This window comes from Meriones unguiculatus, chromosome 21 (assembly GCF_030254825.1).
Source record: "Meriones unguiculatus strain TT.TT164.6M chromosome 21, Bangor_MerUng_6.1, whole genome shotgun sequence".
Lineage (NCBI taxonomy): Eukaryota > Metazoa > Chordata > Mammalia > Rodentia > Muridae > Meriones > Meriones unguiculatus.
The window spans coordinates 17,780,726-17,806,972 of NC_083368.1; the positions used below are offsets into that span (position 1 = coordinate 17,780,726).

Genomic DNA, 26,247 nt, shown 5'->3' on the forward strand with positions numbered 1-26,247 from the left:
CTATCAGTCAGATACCATACAGTAAAAAGGATGTAATTTCTTTGTGAAACATATAGACAAGGAAGCCAATAACAAAATATGGCTAAATATGACTGAGTACTAAAATAAAAGGTTTAAGCGCCACCACAGGGTGCAAAGGAAAAGTGTGTTTGCTGCAGAAAAGCAACAATCCTATCAGCTCAGTCTAGTAGTTTAAAAGACAAGAAGATGCAAAAGACTATTTCAAAAAGGTGAAATAAGCAGTGCAACAGAGATGTGGCAACAAACTGATGGTGACTCTAGTAACATCCAACTGTCTAGACTTGGTAAACAGAAGAGAAATGAGAACGGACACAGACCTTAGTAGTTATAGAAGATGAAATTAGAAAAAGAGAAACTTTAAAGGACATCATGAAAAAATTACTCAAGAGGAGAAAAAAAAAAACCCTTGATTTTAAAGCCATTACTTCTTTATCTACATATAATTCCATTCTTTGATAAGAAGAAAGTCAATGTAAAAAGTCTTTTTACCTTATGTGAAAAATACTTTCATATTAATTAGCAGGAACACATTCGGAGAACCGCATCATTAAGCTATTTTGCCCTTATTGTATATCTCACAGAGTATATATACACAAGTTTATGAAAGACAGTCTAACCCACAGACCTAAGCTACACATGGTGTAGTTTACGGATCCTGGCTAAAACCCTATAGATTATGATCCTATGGGCAGTTGTAACCTAATGATATTTACATGACAGTAATAATAGTGTGTGTTTCTACATCAAGACAGAAAAAATACAGTAAAAATACTTGATAAAATGTCTTTATAATCTGACAGGACCATGGCTTCATCTGAAGTGTCAATGACTTCAAGGTCATTGAGAATGTGTTATTAACAAATTTAATGAAACGTTAGTCTATAAACTGTTGTCTGCCATTCCATCGTAGGGATCCTTTATCAAATAAAAATTAAAAGAAAAATAAGAAATTTAGTGACTATGAAGCCTTTATTAAATAAATGATATTCAAAGTTAAGAACAGTTGTAAAATTTGCTTGATCCTCCATATATTAGCTACTACCCATGCTCTCCCTGTAGTCATGTCTTGCCTGTAACTCAGCTTTCTATTAGCTCTTATCTACTCATCTGAAATAAAAAGGCAAAAACATACTTTTTTACATTTTGAAAAGTTCTGTTCTTTCTCCCCACTTTTTTTCCTTCTCTTATCAGTGACCTTGGGAACTCTAGAAGCGGTTAAAGTGATTGAAGTTGGAGTATGCTGAAATGCAGTATATAATTCTACAGGAACTTCATCACCACTTTCGGTTGCACTGGTATCACCATCTATAACGAAAAACAAAAGTCACCACACTTTAATACTTCTATTTTAAGCAATGAAAGAAAGCCACACTCCACCTGGCAAGTGTTACTTCCTTGTTCCTAAAGAATAAACTTATCTTACTTCAATCACTCACTCATAAGACACACCTAAATTCAAAATAAATGGTTTTCTTATACATTAAGTCATAAAGGATAAATAAATGTCTAATGGCATATTCTGAAGGGTTCAGGAAATAAGCACTAGTACACATGACTACCAGAACTCAAATCTGCAAGAGTAGAAATTCAGTCATACCTATAAAAATTATATATTCACTTAAAAGTTTAGCCTGTCATTCCATAAAAGTACAAAAGCAAACTTATGCACCCTTGTTTAATCAGAGGAACTTTACACAACAACAAAACAAAACAAAAATGTCTACCAAAAAGAAGGGCTGAATAAAAAATGATTATTTGAAACTGGTTGTACTGGTCTTAATCCAAAATTAAAAATATGGCAAGCTGGAGCATTGTGGCACGTCCTTTTAATCCCAGCACTTGGGAGGCAGAGGCAGGCAGATCTTTGAATTCAAGGCCAGCATGGTCCAGAGAGCAGAGTTCCAGAACAGTCAGGGCTATAAAGAGAAATTTTGTCTCAAAAAAAACGAAGATCAAAAAAATCCAACTCCCTTCCACCCTCAAAAAAGAGGATCACGTTATGGGACAAGCCTGTACTATGAACTACATAACTGAATTACATCAGAGCAGGGCAGGCAAGTGAACTCAGGCCAACATGGGCTGAACAGAAGACCCTACCTAAAAAGCAAAAACAAATTAAAATAAAAATCCTAACCAGAAAAATTGTAACATATGCAAAATTAAGACAATGGTGTCCTAAAAATTAAAGAAATACTGCCTCATGATAAATTAATAGATTACTCTGACTATCTGTATATGATTATCTGTATATGAGAACAAAAGGTGATTTATACTTTTTATTTGCTTTGTTCTGGCTCAAACATGCATATTCTATAATCAAAAGTCTATACCTGATTATAAACAAGACATACAATCAAAATACATTAACAAGGTTTTGGGGGGCTGGAGAGATGGCTCTGAAGTTAGAAGTACTAGCTGCTCTTCTAGAGGATGGGGGTTCGATTCCAAGCACCCATATGGGGGGGGTGGCTCATAACTCTCGATAACTTCAGTTCTAGGGCATCCAATGCACTGGTTTCTGTGGACACCAGGCACACATGTGGTACATAGACATACATGTAGGCAAATCACTTGTGTGCAGACAAAATTTTTTTTTAATTAAAAATAAAAAAAATCAGGTGTTTAGACAGCTAATTAAAAATATTCAGACCGTTTATTCCCTAAATCACACTCATTTTAAGTTAGAATAGGTCCTTTTTACATACCTGACATATTTTCTCTTTTCCGGCGTTGTAGTAGCACCGCCCTCTCTTTATCCAAATTCCTATGTTAAAACATTAACATGTTACTCATCAGACTTCCATAAGCTTAGATATGAAGATGATTTCATGTGGTGAATTTGATGCTTTCTTACGTTCTTAGTGAATAAATAAGATATATTCAGCACCCTTTGCCTGGCAGATTATATATGTCTGGTAAATATACACATTTCCTATCCATGTCCTAGAAAGGTATACATCAGTTATTCCATTTCTTTCTATTAAGAAAATGTTTACCTAGAAAGTGAGCACATTTTTCAAAGTCAAGTTGATAGCAAAAAATCTTAAAATTAAATCCACATTAGCAATTATAACTAAAACCACAAATTGTTTTAAAGAAATGTACAACATTAAATTAGTGTATATCAGACATTTCCATATACTCTGCATGCCACCACACCCTGCTGGCTTCCGTTCTTAATACTACTGCAGGCATGGTAGGAGGCAGAGCCAGGAGGATCTCTGTAAGTTTGAGGCCAGCCTCGTCTACATAAGAAAGTTCCAGACCAGCCAAGTCACACAGTGAGACCCTATCTCCAAAAAAGGCAAAGAAGGAAGAAATTTTCTATTGCATAGAAAAACTAAATACACAGATTATCTTAACAGGAATTGGAGAAGAGCTCTAACCTAGTGTGTTTGAGGTCAGGAAGGCATGTGCATGGATGTGCACTCAGACCTGCAGCTATCAGCACAGCGTGGCAGCGGATTACCCTTTTAATTCATAGCCTCGGTCAGTTTTAACTAATTCTTCTGGAATTCATCAACAGATATTGCTCCATCAAAATCTCCTGGTCAAGGTAGACAAGGAGGAATATGTCTGTAATTCCAGCCCTTGGGAACTGCAGCAGGAAGACTCTGAGTTTACAGTAGGCTTCCAGCTACGTAGGGAATTCAGGGCCGACTTGTATATGCTGATATATGCTGATATCCTACCTCCAGAAAAACAAAAAATAACTAGGTAAAACTGTCAAAAGGTTAATAGTTACCATAAAGTAAAATCAGAAACTTTACTCATGATAAGGATTTAAAATCAAACCAGTGAAGTTATTATTTCTCACCTAATTAAATTGAGTAACTCCAAGTTTGTAAAATTCTCTATTGAGAGAATTGAGAAGACAGACACACTTCTCTATTGTCGGTGGAATAAAACTACACCACTCATTGGCAATACATAGCAAACATTTGGGTAAATATTAATTGTAATACTTAACTGTAATAGCAAAAGACTACGGAAACACATAGCCACCAAAAGTGACTAGTAGAATAAATCATGGTGTATAAAGGAGTCCTTGAAGAGAGAAATTCATCTCTATTGTACTATGAAGTGCTCTTCAGCACGTTTAAGAGAAGAAAGGAAAAGTGGCAGGTATTCTGTTGTGATATTTCTGCTCAGCTGAATAGGGAGGGAATCTACATAGGCATGTGTCTGTCTTATGTAAGGAAACAAGAAATTCAAGTTTCAAAAAGGTGTGCAGTTGAAAGGATAAGGCAGAATTTAGACTTCCTGAATATACCTTGTTTTATGTATTTGACTTTAGTGTGACAATTATTTCTTACAATGAACTGTGTAACTGCAAAAATAAAACTTTTAAAAAGCAATTCTTAACATTAAAAACTAACCAAAACCATGGGCAATAGTGCACCTATATAATTCACGTACTCGTAAGATAGAGCAGACCATACTATAAAGACTCTCCTGGGCTGGAGAGATGGCTCAGAGATTAAAAAGACTTGCTGTTCTTCCAAAAGTCCTGAGTTCAATTCCCAGCAACCACATGGTGGCTCATAACCATCTATAGTAAGATCTGGTGTGCAGGCAGAATGTTGTATAAATAATAAATAAATCTTTAAACAAAAACACATCCAAACAAAAAGACTCTCCTGGGGCTGCCCTAATCATGGACATCAACATGGTCTCCTGTAGCAGCATAGACAATGAACACCAACATGGCTTTGGCAGCACCATGGACCACAGACACCAACATGTCCTCTGGCAGCAGCATCGACCATGAACATCTACATGGCCCCATGGACCACAGACATCCACATAACCTCAGGTAGCAGCACAAACAACAGGCATCAACACACCCTGGTGACATATAAATTAACTTTAATATCCCATTGTGGTATAGCCACAAAAGGAAAAATATTCTAAACTGTTTTACATAATTTCATTCATGTTGCTAGTATTGATGTTACTGTGTATTATTCTATGGAATTAAGCAATTGAGTAATTAGGACATCCTAATTAATTATTCTTATCTGGTAAAAAGATATAGACCCAGATAAACTTGTAAAAATATACAGGTGTGAAACAAATATGTATATTCTTAGTTTGAACTGCAACTATACGTATAAATTCATGGGTTTTACATTTTTGTTGTTATTGTTTTTTCAAAACAGTGTTTCTTTATGTAGCCCTGGCAGTCCTGGAACTGCCTCTATAGACCATCCCGGCTCAAACTCAAATATCTACCTGCTCCTGCCTCCCAAGTGCTAGTACTAAAGGTATATGCCACCAAGTCCCAGCCTGCATATATTTCATCTTAAAGTTTAAAAAATTAAAAAAAAAAAAAAACTGCTGGTAATTACTGAAGCAGGAGGCAGACTGTGAGCTCTTTCTAGTATTTAACTATTATATAGAGAGGTGTGTTTGGTTGTTACTGTTTCGGTATACACACTTGTGAGCACATAGGTACATATGCATGTAGAGAGCAGAAAGCATTTCAAGTAGCACCCTCAGGAACAACACCTTTAAATTGGGATTTATATCTTCTTTTAAAGATTCCTGTATTTAGCTATTAAAGATTTATTTATTTGCTATGTATACATTGTTCTGCCTGCATGTATGCCTGGTTGCCAGAAGAGGGCACCAGATCTCATTATAGATGGTTATGAGCCACCTTCTAGTTGCTGGGAATTGACCTCAGGTCCTCTGGAAGAGCAGTCAGTGCTCTGAATTGCTGAGCCATCTCCAGCCCCGGGATTCATATTTTCATTCTTCTGAAACTCATGAATAAATTTCTGTGAAAAATTTTTCAGTGAAATAACAGCCTTATGAGGTCTAATAACTTACCTGGGCTGACAACGTTCACATAGGTATGTATCAGGAATATGCTGTCTGTCAATCCCCATGCAGTCAATATGTTGCCAAACACTTAAAAAGAAAAAAACAAAATATAACAAAAAAAAAAAAGCAGAAAACATAAAAACCATTCACAAACTAAGACTTCGTATTCCATCTATCAGTTAAGAAATGCCTACTTTGATGAGTTTAGCACACACTATAAAATGTGTCTTAGGTAGAAAATTTTTAAGATATAATGGGGGAACTACAAAATGCATAAAATCAATTTCTAAAGCAAATGCAATTTAAAACGTAACAGGTAATCATTTAAAATGTTATTAAAAAATAAAAATAAAATGTTATTAGAAACCTGAAGATGTCCAATTAAAACCCTATACAATAATCAGCATGACAAGAATCTGATTTGAAAAAACAGGAAGAAAAGGTGTTATTGAAATTTACCAATAATTTACCAATTATCAGCTATGAGAAGCTGACCATAAAGTAGTCAATATACATTAAGAGAACTGTTCCTTTTGTGAAATCAGGGAAAAGGAGCAAAGATAAATTATACCTTTTCACATTTTAATAATTTTGGTGACATACAGTATTAATTAAAAGCTAAGGAAACAGAAAGAAAGAGTAAGACTTCTAACATTTCTAACATTTCATACTTAAAAAGAACAGAACTAAGGTAATTCCAAAAACAAAGAATCCAAGAGACATTCCACTGGAAAGGGGTCCAACCTAGTTACTTTGAATGAAATATATAGACAAGCATGCGGTAAACTTCTCAATCTGTTGTTATTGACAAAAGTTCAAGTGCCTGAAACTGAATTTGAATTCTTTTAAATTCAAACTCGAAATCTTAAAAAAAGAAAAGAAAAGAAAAAATACTACCTATTCCTTACCCATAATCACCCACTTTTGTAAAATATACCTTTGTATACATATGAGTATCTGTGTGTGCACATGCGATAGCCCAAGTGCGGAGGTCAGAGAGGAACATTCTCAAGTTGGTTCTCTCCCTTTACCATGTGGGTCCCAAACAAACTCAGCTTGGCAGGCTGGGAGCAGCCACTGAGCCACCTCACAGCCCTATGTCACTTCTAGGCTAAATGGTAATGTGTTATTTTTTTACTTCTCAACTGTGAATCATCAAAAAGAGTTAAATAACACATTATGTTAAATTTATGAGGTTATACAGAAAACATACACAAATCCAGAAAATAAAAGAGCAGAGTTCTAGATGTCAGAGGTCAAAACACTGAATGTAAGCAATAGAAACATTGAAAAAGTACAAAGAAACAATGTAAAGTAAGGAAGAGAAATAAAAATTAGTCTGTGGAGAACAAAATGGGCTGAATGAAAAAAAAAAAGGAGGTTGGGTAGGGTGGATAGACATAGACAGACAGACACTGAGTCACTTCAAGGCAAAGACCTTAAATAATCCAAAAACTGTAACTTCAAGAATGTGTAGTTAGTTTAAAAAAACAAAACAAATTCATAAGGATATCTGCATGAATATCAAACAGTAATAGCCATTTATTATATATCCATTTGAGTAACTGTATTAAAAAAAACATTCCTTAGATTATACTTTCAATAAAAATACTGCTACATAGTAATTTATCACATTAAAAAAGCTCTTTTTGCCTGAAAACCAGCACTCCGGGAGGCACAGGCCAGCAGACTGCTGTGAGTTTGAGGCCAACCTGGTCTACAAAGCAAGTCCAGGACAGCCAAGGACACAGAGAAAACCTGTTCTGAAAAAAACCAAAGAGATCTTTTATATAACTGAATACAGTAAGAATGGATATTTTCTAATATAAAGCAGAAAATACATCCCGAAGTCATTTAGTTTTGTAAACTTGCCTCCTCAATAAATTTACCAGACAATACTTAAATACCAGGTAATGAAAATTTATTTCTCAATTTTGAAGGTACCATGGAATGTTATTGTTAAAATAAAATCATTATCTTACATTTAAGAAAACCAGATGTGGTGGCACACACCTTTAATCCCAGGTCTCAGGGAGGCAGAGGCAGGTAGATCTCTGAAAGTGTGAGGCCATCCTGGTATTAAAAAGTGAGTCCAGGACAGCCAGGGCTACACACATAGAAACCTTGTCTTGAGAAAATGTTTTTAAAAAAGAAAAAAAAACAAAAAACACAACCTAAATTTCACATTGTACACTGTACATTAATTTCCTATGTATTCACAGATAAATTAACTTTTTAAAATACACACACTTCTATCAGTGACACTTAAAAGCTAATGATTTAATCTAATTGATGGAACAATTTACAAATAACAGAAAAATGTAGTGTTGGCTCTCGATTGAAGTTTAACTCACTTTCAAATAGGGATTTACAGAGCCATGTGACATCAACTCAGATAATGAAGCTATGCCATAAGGACCAGGGCCAGGACATTCTGTGCAGCATCAAATTGTTCCCTTTACAATGTGCTGCTTAAACACTCTCTGCCCCCTGTCCTAGGCAGGGAGTGGACTTAGTCACTTCAAAGCTGGCATTCCATTGTTTCATCTGCATTCTCACAAAGCCTCTCCTAAAGACAGAAAGAGAGACAGAGACAGACAGACAGAGAGAAAAGACAGAAGCAGAGGGAGGAAAGAAGGCAGGCAGGGTGGAAAGAAGCCCCACTTTCTGTCCCAATCACCTTCTCCAGGGGAGGAGGCCTTTCTTGGTAGCTGAACCAGGTTGGGGGAGGGGAGGCTGGTTTCTGGTTCAAGAAGACTCCAAAGTGCTACAAGGTTCAAGCCAGAGGTTATAAGAAAATAAAATCAAACACCGATTAGGATCCTTTAATATAGTTTAAAACTGATTATTGCTTAACTCATAACAGAGATTTCTAATAAATTATAAAAGTTTTTTACTTTTTTAGATTTAATGTGTGTGTGTGTGTGTGTGTGTGTGTGAAGGAAAGATTATGGAGGCCAGAAGAGGATTAGATCTCCTGAAGCTGGAATCACAGGTGGTTTTGCATTGCCTCATGTGGGTACTGGGAACTGAACTGGGGTCCTCTTCAAGATTAGTATGGTTTGTTACTGCTGAGACCTCTCTCCAGCCCTAAAATAGCTTCTTTTAAAGAAGGATTTTTTTTCTAGGAGGAAGTAAATTGCATCAAACAAAGCAGACATCTTATTTTAAAAGAAATTAATTCTTTCAAAAGTGACCAAACTATTTTTTCCAAACTAATAATCAAAGGTTAAAAGCATTCAAGAAGAAATAAGCTAATGGTATGAAATATTTACCTGCATTTGTCACAACAGATCATGTATCCATCATCATGTGTAAAACCACATATGCACCTGGTTACATCAGTACCGTAACTTCCATCTTCAGATGTGCTGATTGTAGTAGCACTGGAAGTCTCATCAAAATTAGGAGTGGTGAATATGCCTACTTCATTTTTGCTAATGAGACCTGATGGAGGAGGGGATGCCGGAGGTGTTGGAGGGGGACGAGCACCATAATTATGGTCCTAAATACGAGAACAAAAACAGCACAATATGAGTTTCAATGACATAAACTATGCAAATTAAATACATTTTTGAATACTTAACATAAAATCGGTCCATTTCTTCCTTAATACCATTAAAACAATGGCATAAGACTAATAATTAAATCACAGTGCTAAGTTAATGTCACTGTCTAGAAGGTGAAGGTGACCTTCACATCAATGACATTTCCCCTCCCTCTACAGCAGAAACCACATTTCCAGTCCTGTGAACACACAGTTTCACTTTCAAGAAGAGAGCAAGTCTACGATGTGAGAATAAGGGTAAAAACCCAAACTCCACAGGAACAGAAAAGCTCACAAATAGCAAAAAACAGGGCTGGTGAGATGGCTCAGCAGTAAAGATGCTTGCCCCAGAGCCTAGCAACCTGAGTTCACTACCCAGGACATAAGTGATGGAAGACAACCTACTTGATTTCCACCCATGTGCTATGGTACACCCCCTAATCCTCCAGACAAATAAATGTAGTGAAACAGTAAACATATTACATCATCACTGTAAAGTATGTAAGATGGGTTTTTACATTCCTGGTCAATGTTTATTCTCCTCTAAGTAATAAAATCTCTCATAACTATAGTTTCCTAGTAATCACAATGTATCCAACCTCGTAACTCTTTGAATTGAAATATAGGACCTTCAGTAGCAAACAAATTAAGGGAATAAGCTTTTTATCCCCTTAGCTGTGAAATAGGATGAAAAGTACCTTTCAAGAGTTTGTTTTAAAAATTACATATTAAGTTCAACATAAAGTGATACGTAACAATAAGGTGGAGCCAAAGAGATGTCTTAACAGTTAGGAAGTGGCATATGGTGCTCTCCCAGGGGACCCAAGTTAGGTTCTCGAACCCACATCAGGCTGCTCATAGCCACTGTAACTCCAGCTACAAAGAACCCAGTGCCTCCTCAGATACCTGTCCTTACCCACACGCAGAACACACCATAATTAAAACTATTAACAGTCAGGTGTGGTGCTGTACATTTTTAATCCCAGCACTGGGGAGTAGGGAGGTAGAGGCAGGCAGATCTCTGAGTTTTGAGGCAGCTTGGTCTACACAGCTAGTTCCAGGGTTAGACAGAAACCCTGTCTCAAAAAACAAAACCAAACAAAAAAGATAAAAATAAATCCTTAGGGAAAAACAAACAAACAAACAAACAAAAAAAACCCCACAAAATTTACTAATTACTACATAACTTAGAATTAACAATAAATAGAATCTAACCTTATCCAGTCTTTTCATTGAGGTTAAAAATATCAACATAAATACAGTAACAATAAAAAAAAACCACATACTTTCTCTTACATAATTTTATTTCCTTAACAGCATAGTTAGGTTAAAACATAAACTATACATTTAACTACACAGAAACTATGAAACAGCTGCCTTTCAGATATAGTCTTAAGCACAATACTACACACATCTACTTTCAACACCTTCTAACTTTATTAGAGCTTTCTGAAGAAACATTTGACACTTACCGCATAGGGCAAACCAATATAACTGTGTGAATGATGGGAGCTGCTGGTGTATAACTGGTGGGGATAACTGTTGGATTTCTCAACTACCACAGGACTAGCTTCTACGGATTCTGGTCTAGGGGAAAGAAGTTCCATCAATTAGAAAATTCCATTCATTTTTCTGTTTTAATCCTTTAAGATTTATAAGTGCTTATACTAAAATACTGTCAAAATAAATGCAGTATCTATTTACAGTGTGCATAGCTAATGGGTAGATTCATCCTATGTAGATTCTGTGTCATAACAAAAAGCTTTAAAGATCCTAATGCCAAGTTCAATTAGTTTCCTGTCGTTTAAAAGGTGTCTGTCCACTGCTGGGAATGATGGTGCATGTCTATAATCATAGCACAGTGGGGAACTGAGTTAGGAGAATTAAGAGTTTAGTGCCAGCATGGGCTCTAAGTACAAACCATGGCTCAAAACAAAACAAAACCAAAACTTCAAATTACTAGAGACCAAGCTTTATGCAATCTACCCAGTGTCACTAAGAAACATGCAAAGCAGTGGCCAGAGTGGAAGAAATGGTCAGTAAGACCAAAGATGGACTGAATCTATATAGACTCTGGCTTGAATTTTACATATGCATTTCAGTGGTTAAAACAGTATGTGTTGAACGTGCTGGGAAAGATCAGACTCTGGGGAAATGTCATCAAGTTAAAGAACAAGGAACCTCACACTGAACCAGGATTTATGGCTGAAAAAATACAAGCAGTAATCTATATTTAGTGAGTAACTTTTAGATCTGGCTTACTAAGAGTTAAGTGACAGAAATGACTTAATTGATAAGCACCAACTTCCCAACTGTTGTTGCTTTGAAAGCTCCTTGCCCTAGCATTTTACCTATAATATTTTCCCAACTACTTTATTTATAACAACACCCTACAACCCAGCTCAGTTTTATCTAATTGTTATTTATCAGTGTAATGGCAGGATCAACACCCAAGGTCAATTCTCTCCTTTTCAAATCCAGAACAACACTGTCTGTTTCTGTGCCTTTATTTCAGAATACTGCAGGCACTACCTGATTTTTTTTCATGACAATTTTTATCCTACTTCTTATTCATAGCATTCCCTAAATGGGTCCTGAGATCAGGTGAATAAAAACAACTTTTACAGTTAACACTTTCTTAGCCTACCTCATACAAGCTCAACTTAGTGCTAAATGGATGATGTCAAAAAACCCAGTGTGCCAGAATGAACAGAAAATAGCACAAATGAGATTGCTGAGTCATGCTAGAGATTACACTCTCCAACATATTCAGGATACTTTGAAAACTAATACCTGTTAAGTACACTCCTAAATTTGTCTCACAGTTTCAAAATTAGTACATGCTCATGTATGAAATTCAAATACAAAAGTACTTATAAAAGCAAAATACTACATCTTCCTCCATTCCCATGTCAACATTTATTCCATGTATCCCTTTCTAATTTTATGTTACACAGCTATACATTTTAAAAACTAAGAATATATTTATTTACTTTAATTTTACTTTATAATTAATATATTTACTTTACTCTTGTAATAATTGCTTATTTGCCTCAGGTTTCTTTTTTTAATGATTTATTTTTATGTATACTGGTGTCTTGCCTGCATGTGTGTCTGTGTGAGGGTGTCGGATGGATCTCCTAGAACTGGAGTTACCGACAATTGTAAGCTACCATGTGGTGCTGGGAATTAAATCTAGACCCTCTGAAAGAACAGCCAGTGATCTTAACCACTGAGCGATCTCTCCTGCCCCTTGCCTCAAGTTTCTGACTATTAAGATAACATGCCTGACTTCTTTTTGGAAAATGGGGAGGAAATAGTACAATCTAGAACTCTCTATGTAGCTAAAGGTTAGCCTTGAACTCCTGATCCTCCTGCCTCCACTTCCAAAATGCTAAATGGACAAAACTGGTACTATGGAGTAGTTAATGAAATAAAATCAGGTTTTCATGTAAATGTAGATACATTTGAGCATGTAAAACAGCCAAGTACTTTTAAGAATATCACAATTCAAAAATGGCTACAACAATGACAAGAAAGGCCATATAAGAAGGCACAAAATGGTTTTAAGCAGACCCCTATACTGAATATTTATACTTATTACAAGTGATTTTATACATATATATGTATACATATATACAATCGGTAACAGAGAGCACACACAGAAATCAGAGGACAACTTTTAGGAGTCAGCTTTCTCCTTCCATCATGTGAACTCTGAGATGCCCAGATAAGGGCATCATGCTTGGAGGTAAGTCATTTTGATGATCGACTAAAAGCAATCTTTAAAACAAGGAAACAAATATTCTAAAAATACTGGTTGGCACTTATTAATTTAAAACTGTATGTGTGCTGTGACATATCAAGATCAGACTTTCAGTTCTCTCCTTCCTTGGTGGTAGTGGCGGTTCCAAGGATAGAACTCAGGCCATTGGGCTTACACAGAAAGTATAATGATTGTCCTTAACTATAATGCAGTATTTAATTAAAATAAAAAGACCAGCATTCATGAGGCTAAGACAAGAGGATTTCCAAGTTTAATAAGCATCGTCTGACTCAGAAGGGCCTTTTTGAGGAATTTACCCTAAGGAAGCAATTACCACTAAACACAGACCACGGGTTTGACATATCTGTTATATCATTATTCATGAAACTAGAAATATTTTCAATGTTCAAATGGAAAATTATAAAATCTAAGAAAACTTACTATATTTACATATGAATAACAAAATGCTATAATCAAGGTTAGACATTTTCTTTCTAAAAGCTCTTAAAACACCACAAAGCTTTAATCATTTCTTAACAGCAAGGCTAAGAAAATAATGATATAAATTTTTGGGTATATAGAAACTATTGTTTTATATATCTGCATAAATGCCTACATAATAAGAAGACAAAATGTGTCATCAATAAGTTGCATTAGGGCCAGTGAGATGGCTCCGTGAATAAAGGCTTGTCAAGATTCACAATACAAGGACAATTCCTGAGACCCACATGGTGGAAGGACAGAACAGATTCCTGAAAGTTGTCCTCTGACCTTTACAAATGCACTGTGGCAATGGGGCCCAGGCTCATACATAAGCACACAACTAATAAGTAAATGTACTTTTAAAAAAATTAAAAACAAAGAACAAATCAGGGCTAGTGAAGTCATGGATCTTGAAGGGGAATGTATAACCACCTAAACTAGCATAATTCCTAACTACATTCTAAATATTTGTCCTTATACCCACAGATAAGCATATTCCTCATCAATGAAACTTCCCTATGCAACAGAGACCATTACACAACCAATCAAAACGCAGAGTTGTGGACCCAGTTGCAATGGACACATCTACAAAACAACTTCCCCACATAAGGCTCAGGGAACATTGAGGAAGAGAAGGTGCAAAGACTGTAAGAGGGTGAGAATTACACTAGTAAAGTAAGGCAGGAACAAGAAAATAAACATTTTATAATCCCACTTATAAGAGAAACCCAGAATAGGCAGAGATAGAAACCAAATACAATTTACAAAGTGCTGGGAATAAATAAAGAGAAAGAAAGATTATTACTTAATGAAGTTTTTGTTTAGGGTGAGGAAAACATTTAGAAATTGGTGACAGCTATTCAACATCCTGTCTACACTTAATGACAATTGAAACTGTACCCCTAAAGGTGGATTAAAAAAATATTTTTATCATAATAGAAAATAAAAGAAATATTTTATCCTGTCACATGACCAGACAATACAGGGCTGGAGTTGTTGCTCAGCAACAGATCACAGGCTTAGCAGAAGTGAGGCCCTGGAGTCAACCCCCAGTATTCCCCCAAATGAGAAAACCAGGCAGCAGATTTAATGTGACAGTGGCATTATCAAAAGAAAAAGCCAAATTGTATGTGTCAAGAAAGCTAATACAAAGGAAAGTAATGCAAGGATCTAAGAATCTGTACAGACCTACATTTTCAGAAAGTGACCAAGGAACTGTAGAAATGTAAGAGAAATAAAAATAACATGAGGTCAAGGGTTAACACAGTTGAGCCACATAGGCCTACCTCTAATCCTTGGGGTGGTACTAGGGCCTGGAGAAGGTGAAATGCTATAGTTAAGCTTTGGTAAGCAAAGTAAGCATAATAAAAAATAAAAGTGTGCGGTCAGGCCAGTCTGCCTCTGGCCCTAAGGGAGTTTCAGGGTGTGGTTTCCTTTCTCTCAGATGACCTGGAGACTGAAAGCAGCACTGTCTTGGGCTAGAACTTGTAGTAATGGGCTGCTGATATAACGCTATCACAAGGCTATCGTGACTGTTGAGGTGCCGAGTCCTAGGGGTATGGGTACTAGGACAAGAACTGGTCAGGGAAGGGGTCTCTTTGTTCCTAAGTATTGTTCAGTTGCAGTTCTAGGAGGAACTTTGAAGACCAGAGGTTAGCCTGATGAAGGGAGGTGAAGGGAGATCTGTCTCTTCTAAGTGTTACAAACTCTCAAGTTCTAACCCTCCCAAGAGAGGCAATGGATACCACACCATATAATTAATGGCTCTATAAAACAATGTCCTAAAAACATGGAAAGTTTTTTGTTGTTAAATGTGAACGGGTACTTTGCCTGTATGTATGTCTGAGTACCATAAGCATGTCTGGCAGCTGAGGTCGGAAGAGGGTGTCAGTTCCCTGGGCGAGAGTTATTTGCATCTGTGAGCTGCAAAGGTGGTGGTGGGATCAGGGTCAGGGACTCTAACAGCCAGTGCGCCTTACTGATAGGCTATCTTCCAGCTCCACCATGCTATCTGGAGAAAGAAAGAATACTAACGTCTAGCTCTCTTAAATTGGTCCAGCATTCTTCCCATCAAACTAGACTGTCCCTGGGGCTGGAGAGATGGCCCAGCAGTTAACTGTTTTTCCAGAGGACCCAGGTTAAAATCCCAGCAACACATGGCAGCTTACAACTGTAACTCCATGATTTAACACTCACATAGACATGCATGCATGCAGAACACCAATGCACATAAAATACAGGTAAATAAAGTTTAAATAAACAATAAACAAAACTACACTGTCCCCACCATTCCTATAAAATTTACTAGTGTTAATTATACCTATAAGTTAAGTACTCTTAAGTTATGAAACAGTAATAGGCTTACAAGCAGTTTAAGCCAACTGATGTGGGTGCTGGGACCCAAAATCTGGTCCTCTGGAAGAGCAGCTAGCACTCTTTTTCCACACCTACCCCCGAGTTGGGTAACAAGAAAAGAATCGGTTCCTATGAGTTGTTCTCTAACCTCTACACAAATACCATGCCATGGGTGTACCCACAGTCTGCACACCCAAAATAAATGAAACTGTAGGAAAAAAATCTAAAGAACCAGAAAACAGGTGTTGGTGGAGAATGGATCAAATACACTGCAACCGTTTCATGATAGACAAAACATTTAGATCCTTAAATTATACAAATTCAAACTCAGAATATTCAAGCATCAACAAATTAATGAATTCTGTCAGCAGGTGGCTCTAGTGATACTGGAAAGACACATATTACAGCAAAGCAAGCAAACAAATAAAATTGAGTCTCAAATTTTGAGAAAGTTTTATCTACCAAGATTTCAAATTTCTTTCTGCAAATAAGGACAACAATTTCTAAAATAACTATTGGCTGCAAGGGCTTACAGCCATGTTAGTGACTGAAGAAGGCAGAAGGAAACTTAGCTATCTTGGTTTAGTGCTCCTAGTCACATTATTCAGCTTTGATTGGATTACTGGACACAGGATGCGTAGTCCTCCAGATTAATTTTCTTTTTAAATTTATCTTTATTATTTTAAAATATGTGTATATGTGTCTGTGGGGGGTGTGTGTGACAGGACTTTGGGTACCTAGAGGCCAGAAGTATCAGCTCCCCTGGAGCTGGAGTTACAAGCATTATGAGCCACTGATGTGGAGACTAGGGAGCAAACTTGGGTCCTTTGAAGGAACAGAATGTGCTTTTAACTGCTGAGCCATCTCTCTGCCCCCGTAATTAATTTCTAACTCATACATGTCAGATTTTTTAACTGTTCATTTCATTAAACAAAAAACAGGAATAACAGCTCATTATGATTTGTAACAAACATCACTGAAGATATTACATAATAGTAATTAAAAGACACAATGCTAATACTCAAATTCCAGTGTCTGAGAAGAAAAAGTCATTTTTTTTTTAAGACCAAAAGGCGGGGGAACCAAATACTTCCCATTTGTACCTCCTCCTACTTTTAGCTCCAGCAGTTCTTCCCTTCTGTGCTTTTATTTCATTTTATTTGCTTATGCATGATAAAATGCATGATTGAGATGACTGGAGTACTGAAGATAAGTACAGAAAGAACAGAAGAAAGTCTACTGTAGAATAAAATGGGCTAGAGATGGCTTAGTGATCAACAGCACTGGCTGCTCTTCTAGATGACTCAAATTCGGTCCTTATCAGGCGACTCATCCATGATGAGCGACTCCAGCTCCAAGGCATCAGATGTTTCCAGCACCTGCAGGCATTTCCCTCATGTGCAAATGCCCACATGCAAGCACAAATACCTACATATAATTAAAAGTAAAAATAAAATGTTTTTGAAAAATAAATAAAATGCTGGGTAATGGCAGGCCAGCACTCTGGAAGGTAGAGGCGGGCAGATCTCTGTGAGTTCAAGGCCAGCTTGGTCAACAGAGAGAGTCTAGGCCAATCAGGGCTACACAAAGAAACCCCTTCTTGAGAAACCAAATTGTAAACAAATAATAAAATGAAATTCTAGCAAAAAGCTGAAAATGTTCTCTATTTTGTTCAACTTTCTGTCTTATTACAAGACCAAGACTACTTTCCTCAGTAATTCACTGTACTCAATCTACTGCTGCTAGAGCAGGACTCCTACATGAACAAACCAGCCAAACCACAGCGCTTACACTCCATAAGCCACTGTTTCAGTGTTACCAACAGCCGGTGACAGGAGAACCCTCAAACTCATTAGGCCCTGCTGCTGCCACTTGTCTGCTCTACGACTTTGGCTTCTTCAATCTGTAATAGAGGGAGACTCAGAACTCCCATCTTACCTCTCATGCAGAAAGGGCTAGGATGGACTATTATTAGCCCAGCAAGCAGAGCTTCCTCCACTAGCCTAGTCTTTTTCCTCTGAGATCTATTATCTTATTTGTCTAGGGGTGCTTTATTTATTAGTTCAGTAGTCACCTGACACATGGATTAATGACCATTTGCATTGGCATATGTTGTAAGAACAAAATCCACAGAGTTCAAAAATCAGAATCCACAGAGTTTATATTGTCTATAAAATTATCCTATCTGCAATTAGGGACATACAGCTAGTTAAAGCACTGAGTGGGGAACCATAGCTTCCTAATTTAAAATATATATATTGCTGACCAGTAGGGTTTTTATTTTGACACTTTTTTTTTTACATTTTTCCTTTGAATATAATATTACTTTTTCTATTTTTAAAACCTGGATCAAGAGTTATGTCAGGGATCAGTAAGAAAGCCAAGGTAGTCACTATGTCAACCTGCACTGGGACTGGTAGTAAGTCTCAAGTAGCTGCCTTCAACTTCACTTCTAGTCACCAAAATCTAAGCTTTGTGTTTGTTAATATTAGTATTACATATAGTAGACAGTTGTGAATGGGACTGGAAAGATACTTCAGCAGTAAAGAGCACTGGACACAGATTTTGTTCACAGTATCCATGAGGGTCCACAATAGCCTATAAGTCCAGTTTAAGATCTTACCTCCTCTTCTGATGTCCCAAGGTTCATGCAAGCATACTATGTACATACAAACACATATAAAATCCTATTTTAAAAAGCTGTACTGCTTTTTGTTTTCTTTGGATTTTGTTTGCTTGCTTACCTTGCGTTGTTTTTAGAGACAATGTCTCCCTATGTAATACTGACTGGCCTGTAATTTACTATGTAGACCAAGTTGGCTTTGAATTTATAGAAATCCTCTTACCCCTACTTCCTGAGTGCTGGGTTATAATAGGCATGTGTCAATAGAATGACTTTATTTAAATGTGACCGTGAAATATTTACAAGTACTTTTTTAAAATAAACTTAAGATCTTGAAACAGAATCTTATTGTAGTATATATATTGTAGCAAGGTAATAGGGAATAAGAAATAAAACACAAGAACAAAATGAGATGATGCTTTTTTTCCAAGTGTCGTGCTGACAGAATAACAAATACATAACAAAAAAATAGATTTAATGGAATGACACTTGTAAATATTACTGGGAATGGAAATACCAGACTTTATGAAACCATTTGTTTGCAGATCCAAAAGGTACTGACAGGATAATTATGCCTAATGTAACAAATCTTCTTTGGCCTTACTAAATATGATCTAGTATTAAACACTGCGCACTTAAACCTTAAACACTGAGCACGTTCTACATTTTAAATTAGTTTATTAGTGACTTCATTTCAGCTATCCAATTTTCCTTAAAATTCAAACATAATTTAAAATTATATACTCATTACATTAGTATAATAAAAAACATTAAATACTTGATTTTGAAGTAAGTATCAATTCATATACAGTTATTAAACAAATGTACAGAAAAAGAGAATCTCAGACACATCTCCTTGACCTCTTTTTTTTTTTTTTTTCCTGAGGCAATGTAGTTAGGTAGACCAGGCTGGACCAGGCAATCCTCCTCTCTGAGTATAAAATAGCTAGGGCTTCAGACATACATCCACAATACCCATCAACATCTAACAACTTACATAATAATCCTTTGGTCTCTTTTGACAGTGAATTGGAAATGAAAAGGAAGCAACATGCTAATTATTTTTAAATATATTAGGAAAACAGCATCAAAATATTTCTGTAAAATGGGAAATAAATGTGTTACCAGTCTTTTTAAGCCTCAAGGTCTTATGTTAAAAACAGAGAGTTTAAAAGTTTGATAATTAAACCACAAAAGTTCTGGTGGTTGTCACAAAATAAAAACTAGTACCATTTAAACTTTGTGTTCTCTTCTCAGGAAAAATTATGCCTAAGAAACATATACTTTTATGTAACACAAAAGAAAAACCATTTTCTTTAAATGGTGAAGTACTGCAAGGGGAAAATACAAAGAAAAAAATTCCCAAAAGACAGAATTTTAGAACAAAGGTTATTTATAAAAATAATCTTAAAGGAATTTTGCCTTTTTAACTTCTGAGAGTGCAAATGACACATGTAAATAATCCCTATTTGGATATAACAACTGCATGAAACATTTTGCCTTTCTATATCTAAAATACCTGTATTTAAAACTTACTCTGAGCCTGCAGCCATTTCCAAGTATGATGTTTCTGTTGTGTCAACCCCCAATGGGATCGCTATGCTCATGACGTTCGCCTCTGGTAAATTCGATTACTATGGAGTCCTATGCATTGGTATCCAGAATACTGGGGCATGCCAGCCACAGTGCTCATTGCAAACATCTAAGTGCATCCACAAAACCTGTGTAAAAGAAATGGGAACAAAAGAGTTAAGAACCATCTTAATTAGCAAAGTACAGCGACAACCAGTTATACTGAAACAATGGTAAATAAGTGAAGAAAGCATTTTTATTAAGGTACCAATACAATGTAAAAGTGTACCTAAAAACAAACAAACAAACAAAGTAGCTTTTTATATTCTTCTTGGAAATACACTACACATTCATGATCAAAAGAGAAATTTCTGGAGATATAGCCCAGCTGAGATTGTGGGCTTGGCATGCTTGAGTCCCTGGGTTCAATTCCAGTATATTAAAGAAGGAAAGAAAAAAAGAAGTTTTCTGAATCTAACAATCTTTAGGGAAAAAAACTAGAGTGTCACAAGGATTACTAAGGCACACAAGTCAGTGAATGCTGGCCAACATTGTTTACTGTAGAAGTCAAAATAGAATTTCTTACAGTACAAGTATCCAAAAAGCAAGTTTTTTTTTTGGTAATGATCTAACAATATATTTAAAATTGAGCACTATGCACCAAACTAACTTTCTATAGTTTGTTTAATCTTCACAATTCCATGGTAGAAAGCTGGGCATGGTAGCACGCACCTTTAATTCCAGCACTCAGGAGGCAGAGGCAGGTGGAACTTTGTGAGTTCAAGGCCAGCCTGGTCTACAGAGTGAGTTCCAGGACTGCCAAAGCTACATAAGAGAGAGATAGAGAGAGAGACAGCAACAGACAGGGAGAGAGATGGGGAGGGGGGTGTCTCAAAAAGCCAAAAAACAAAACAAACAAAAAACCCTAAGGTAGGTATCTCTATTTTACCTCTAAGGCACAAAAGTAGGAAAGACTGACTAACTAACTAAAGCTTAAGAAATGACCTTTTGTTTATTTGTTTGTCTGTTTTTGAAACAGGGTTTCTCTGTGTAGCCCTGGCCATCCTGGAACTCCCCCTGTAGACCAGGCTGGCCTTGAACTCATAGAGATCCACCTGTCTCTGCCTCCTGAGTGTTGGCACTAAAAGTGTACACCACCACAACCACCCAGCCTACGATCAAGCCCATTCTAGTCTGCTGTTTATAAACATATACAGGGAAAATTATTTTATTTTGTAAATCATTGATTTGATGGAGAATTATCTTTCTTCAGTTGGCGTTTATACTCTAATATAATTAATTAGTAGAGTACACAGTGATTAAAAAAACAATTTACACAAATAACTAATAGATTCTAAACTTTAATATCAAATTTTCTAATCTAAAACCATTCCATTGTACTTGTTACATATATTGTTTATGAAATATCTACTCAAAGTCTGTTCAATAATGACATGGTTCAACTTAAGAACAAAACAAAGAATCTTTATAAACTACAGAAGAGCAGTTAGGTTTTCTTTATAATGTTGTAACTAAAAAAAAAGAAAAAGAAAAGAAAAGCAATGTTTATTCTTACCTATAGCTTTAATTTTTACAAATAAGATTCAGCATACCTACGCTAATTTCCGTATCACAAATGATACAAATTCTGAATTCATACATTATGTGAAAGAATTATCAAACAGGGGAAAGAAGGTGATTAAAATGCTTTGAATTCTATAAGAAAATGTGTCCATACTTTTAACTCATGTGTAACTGGGGAAAAGCTACTATTTCAAATAACTGTAATATAAAAATAAACAGGACATGGTAGTACATGCCTGTAGGACTAGCTGCTTGGACCTAAGGCTGAACTGCCGAGGAGTTGAAGACTAGCCGGGGACATATTAAGTGATGCGCATATTAAACAAAAACATCAATAAAAGATCCAAAATAGGCAATTACATCAAAATTTAAGAACTTTGAGGCCCTATAGGCTTAAGGTTATTGTGTAATTAAAATGTTAATTTCTGCATCTCCCACAATATATGTTTGCAATCCTTGTTCTGAGAATCTCCTGTCTCAATATTGTGTGAACACTGCTCCCCAAATGTCCCCTGGTATGCCAATAAAGCAGTTTACAGGCAATCACTGAGCAGTGGAGAATAGGGCTGGACTTCCTGCCAGCCAGGGGAGGAGGAGTTAGAGGAAAAAGTAGGGGATTCAGCTATGGGAGAGCCATCAAGAGAGAGGAGCTGTAAGAAGGAAAGCTACAAAGTGTAAGGATCTCTGGGATATACACTGGGAAGAAGCCAATTAGCTTAGAAGGTTAAGAAGAGAGTTCTTGTGCTATGAAGCTTGTTAAAATAACAGTCTCAATTATTTGTGTGATAACTAGGTTAAGAGAGTAGCCAGATTAAGAGAAAAACTGAGAAATAAACACAGTTTAAAAAAAAATAACATTAAACAGGGCCTGCTTCTACCAGTTACTGATATATGAGACTAAAGCAATCATTTAGCCTCTGTAAGGTCAGATTTCAATAGGAATTTAAAATCAGAGTGTCTAGGAAGAAATGACATAATGAATATAGTACAGGCTGTACATTCCTAATGTTAAAAACCTGAAATGCTGTCCAATATACTCAAGATTTCAAATTTTTTGATTAGAGATGCTCAATTTGTAATTATTACAAAATCTGAAAATATTCTTCTGGTCCCAAGCATTTCAGATAAGAGACAAGCACTAACCACAAACAAGAACTGTTCTTCTTATTCCATCAGAAAACAATGTATGGGTAGATAAACACTCATTCTCATTTAAAGAGACTCTTCTAAAACCTTGAAAATATGGTCTTCCTCTGTGGCCTGGCAAGGCTGCACACCTCTCCTCCCCCCCAGGGGGGGGGCGGTGATCTGAGAGCCTGCCATTGAGTCCATGTCAGAGACAGCCCCTGCTCTGCTTACTAGGGACCCTACCCAGAGAGTGAGTCAATGGGCTACATTTGAGCCAGGGTTTTAGGTCCTCTCCATGCAGTGTCCTTGGTTGGGGTATTATTCTTTTCTGGGAACCTAGGGCTCAGTTTTTTTGGCTCTGTTGGTCTTCTTTTGGAGCTCCTGTCCCCTCCAGGTCTTTCTATCTTCCCCTTCTTTCATAAAATTCCATGCATTCTGCCCAAAGTTTGGCTATAAGTCTCAGCCTCTGCTTCAATAACTTGATCAGTGGTCTTTCAGAGGCCCTCTGGAGAGGAAGACCTCCCATATCAGTGGACTAGGGGAGAGTCATAGGGGGAGAAGAAAGAGGGAGGGTAGAAGAAAGAGGGGACCAGGGAGGGGGCCACAACTAGGATATAAATTGAATAAATTTTAATAAATGCTAATAATTAATAACAATAATAAAAGAAAAACCTTGAAAATAAGTCATTATGTCTGTTTTCTCATTTGCTTTACAATTAGACTCTTAAAGACAATGAAAGCCAACTGAACAAAAGAAAGCATTGTCTTACCTTCCTTTCTATACCTAAAACCTGATTAGTATTATTTCACAATGCTGTAGTTATTAACTAGTACAAAAATTATAACATTTTGTGTGCAAAAATGAAAGCAATGCACAAAATGGGTTTGCTCTATTGAAATGATATTCAGTATTTCCTTAAGACAATGAGGACTTGAACCTATCAGGAGGCAGTAAACTATAGTTTAAAGAGCAGTCTTTCCTGTTGGTAGCATTTCCTTGGTAGGTATTTTCTTCAGCTCCGCTTATCTTTATTTAAGATCTCTGAAAAGTCTTGAATTTCAGGTATATGTTACATTTAATTCTACAACTGTTCATCAGTCAAGAAGTGGAAAGCAGAAATCAGGTCATTATGCATAGTTTTAATTTAGTGGAGTAATATTTCTAATTTAAAACAATGTATTTGACATATAACAGTATGTTCTTTTAAATATAAATATACAGTATTCACTAAATTCATCTGATCTGTTCTAAATAGTAATGAAAATAAGTAAACAGACAAAGAGTAATGTAATTGGCCTGTTTCAAGCAATGGTTAATATCTGTGTGCCTCTTGCTGTGTCTGGAACATAACGGTACTTTACAAAGAGTTGGTGAATGAAACACAGTTCTGGCCTCAGAAACCAAATGAACTATCATCCTATACAGCAAGTGCTCTCTCTAAAAACACTCATGTTCAGGATAAAAACATGCAATCACATGTGAAACATAACTATAGGCTCCTAGCTTCATTCCAAAGGGAAGATCTCAGCAATTCATTCACATGTCACCATGAAACTATAAAATGTGACTATTCCACTAGCTGCCTTTCTGCATTAATATAAAAGTTTTAGCCACATAATTCACATTGTTGAAAAATCAGTAGATAACAAAAACTGTAACATCATGGGGCAAATCATTATTTCTAAAATGATACTTTCCGAATGACAATGTGGGCAACCCCAACACTCAGGAGGCTGAGGCAGGGCTACCTCAGGTTCCAGGACAGAGTGGGCTATAGAGAAGAACACTGCCTCATACAACACACACACACACACACACACAGTGCAATGGTAATCCCAGCAGAGCGGAAGCCAAGATAAGACCATAAATTTGAAGCTAGTTTGAGCTACACAGGGAGTTCAAAACCTGGTTGGACTACATAGTAAGGAATAGTCTTGAAATAGAAAAACCTCAAAATGTTTATGTCAATGAGAGACCACTCACCTAACCTGTGCAGGGCTTCGGATTCAATCAAAAGTACCAGAGAAAAGAAAAAAAAAAAAAAAAAGAGAGACAAAAACAGAGAGAGTCAGATAGACAAACAAGAGGAGGAAGGGAGAGAGGAGGAAAAAATCAATGCATTAAGACATCATCTTATCACAGGTGTAAACGGGGAACAGGGAATCCAAACACTCCAAACTTTCATTTGTAAGGTAAAACAAACAAACAAACAAACAAAAATAAAATAAAAACCCTGATATCACCAACTGGTGAGTCAAATATATACAAAATACATGGAGAATAAATAGCAGCCAATAAAGAATAATATAAAAGGAAATACCATGAGATGTCTGGGAAATCTGAGGTCCAAGAAAGAATAAATGTCTTCACCAAACCTGCTATCCAGTATAGACCTAGAAACCAAGTGAACATAGCAGTATTGAGCTAATGTTAAATGGTATACATTCTAGGTACTTCTGACTGAAATGGTACCCTCAAACAAAGAAAGCAGCAAAACTTAAAAAAAAAAAAACAAACACAAATTCATTCTTAAATACAAATATACAAATGAACATAATAAACACAAGCAAAGGCAATAATTAAATACCAAATAAAACTGAAATGAAACTAGGAAACCAATTAAAAACAGCAAAAAAAAAGAAAGAATAACACACACATACATACACACACACACACACACACATACACACACCCATTAGAAAAGTTGACAAGACCCAGGGAGGCTGCTTTTAAGTTCATGTCAAAGGGCAAAGAACTAGGCTATTGCTCAGGACTAGTAGTGCATTTCTGTAGGTCATCCTTGATTACATAGTGAGTTCAAGGCTAGCCTAATATACATAAGACCCTGTCTTGGGCTCTGGGGAAGAGATGAGAAAAATCTGAAACTGCACAGTCTATGTCTTAGCTTCCAAATGTAAAGAAAACATTAAAACGGACATTTTCAGCAATACAGAGGAGTGAACTATTGAAACATGCGTGCATCAAGATGGAAGAAGCTCAAGTGAATTACACTGAGCTTTTAAAAAGTCAGCCTTACTCCTGAACAATAATTCCAGTACTCGGGAGGCTGAGACAGAGGATTTTCTTGAGTTCAAAGTTAGTATGGAGTACAGAGTGAGACTGTCTAACAGTAAAGACCTGCATGGGTCAGCAGTTAAAGCACCTATCTAAAATGGCCTGACTTCAGTCTTCAGCATCTATGTCAGGCAGCATATAACTGTCTGTAACTAGGGGGATCTGATGTTTCTGGTCTCTTTAGGTGCATGCGTGCTCACGCATGCACGCACGCGCACACACACACACAGGCACACACAAAGCTAAGATCCCACCCTCAACAC

The 26,247-nt window shown here is 36.4% G+C and overlaps 1 protein-coding gene across 4 annotated transcripts in view; it reads right to left on the minus strand.

Moving 5' to 3' along the window:
• The window catches only part of Kmt2e (lysine methyltransferase 2E (inactive)), a 68,750-nt gene that overhangs the window by 31,411 nt on the left and 11,092 nt on the right, over window positions 1-26,247 (minus strand). For 3 of the 4 annotated variants that reach the window (XM_021644384.2, XM_021644383.2, XM_021644381.2), the window contains exons 2-8: window positions 25,230-25,302; window positions 20,161-20,345; window positions 10,870-10,984; window positions 9,126-9,355; window positions 5,857-5,937; window positions 2,727-2,785; window positions 1,154-1,326 (exon numbers count right to left, since the gene is read on the minus strand). In XM_021644384.2, coding sequence (XP_021500059.1) covers window positions 1,154-1,326; window positions 2,727-2,785; window positions 5,857-5,937; window positions 9,126-9,355; window positions 10,870-10,984; window positions 20,161-20,231 — 729 coding nt within the window. In that variant the 5' untranslated portion in view covers window positions 20,232-20,345; window positions 25,230-25,302. The remainder of the gene's footprint in view (window positions 1-1,153; window positions 1,327-2,726; window positions 2,786-5,856; window positions 5,938-9,125; window positions 9,356-10,869; window positions 10,985-20,160; window positions 20,346-25,229; window positions 25,303-26,247) is intronic. The other variant, XM_021644382.2, reaches the window with a different exon arrangement.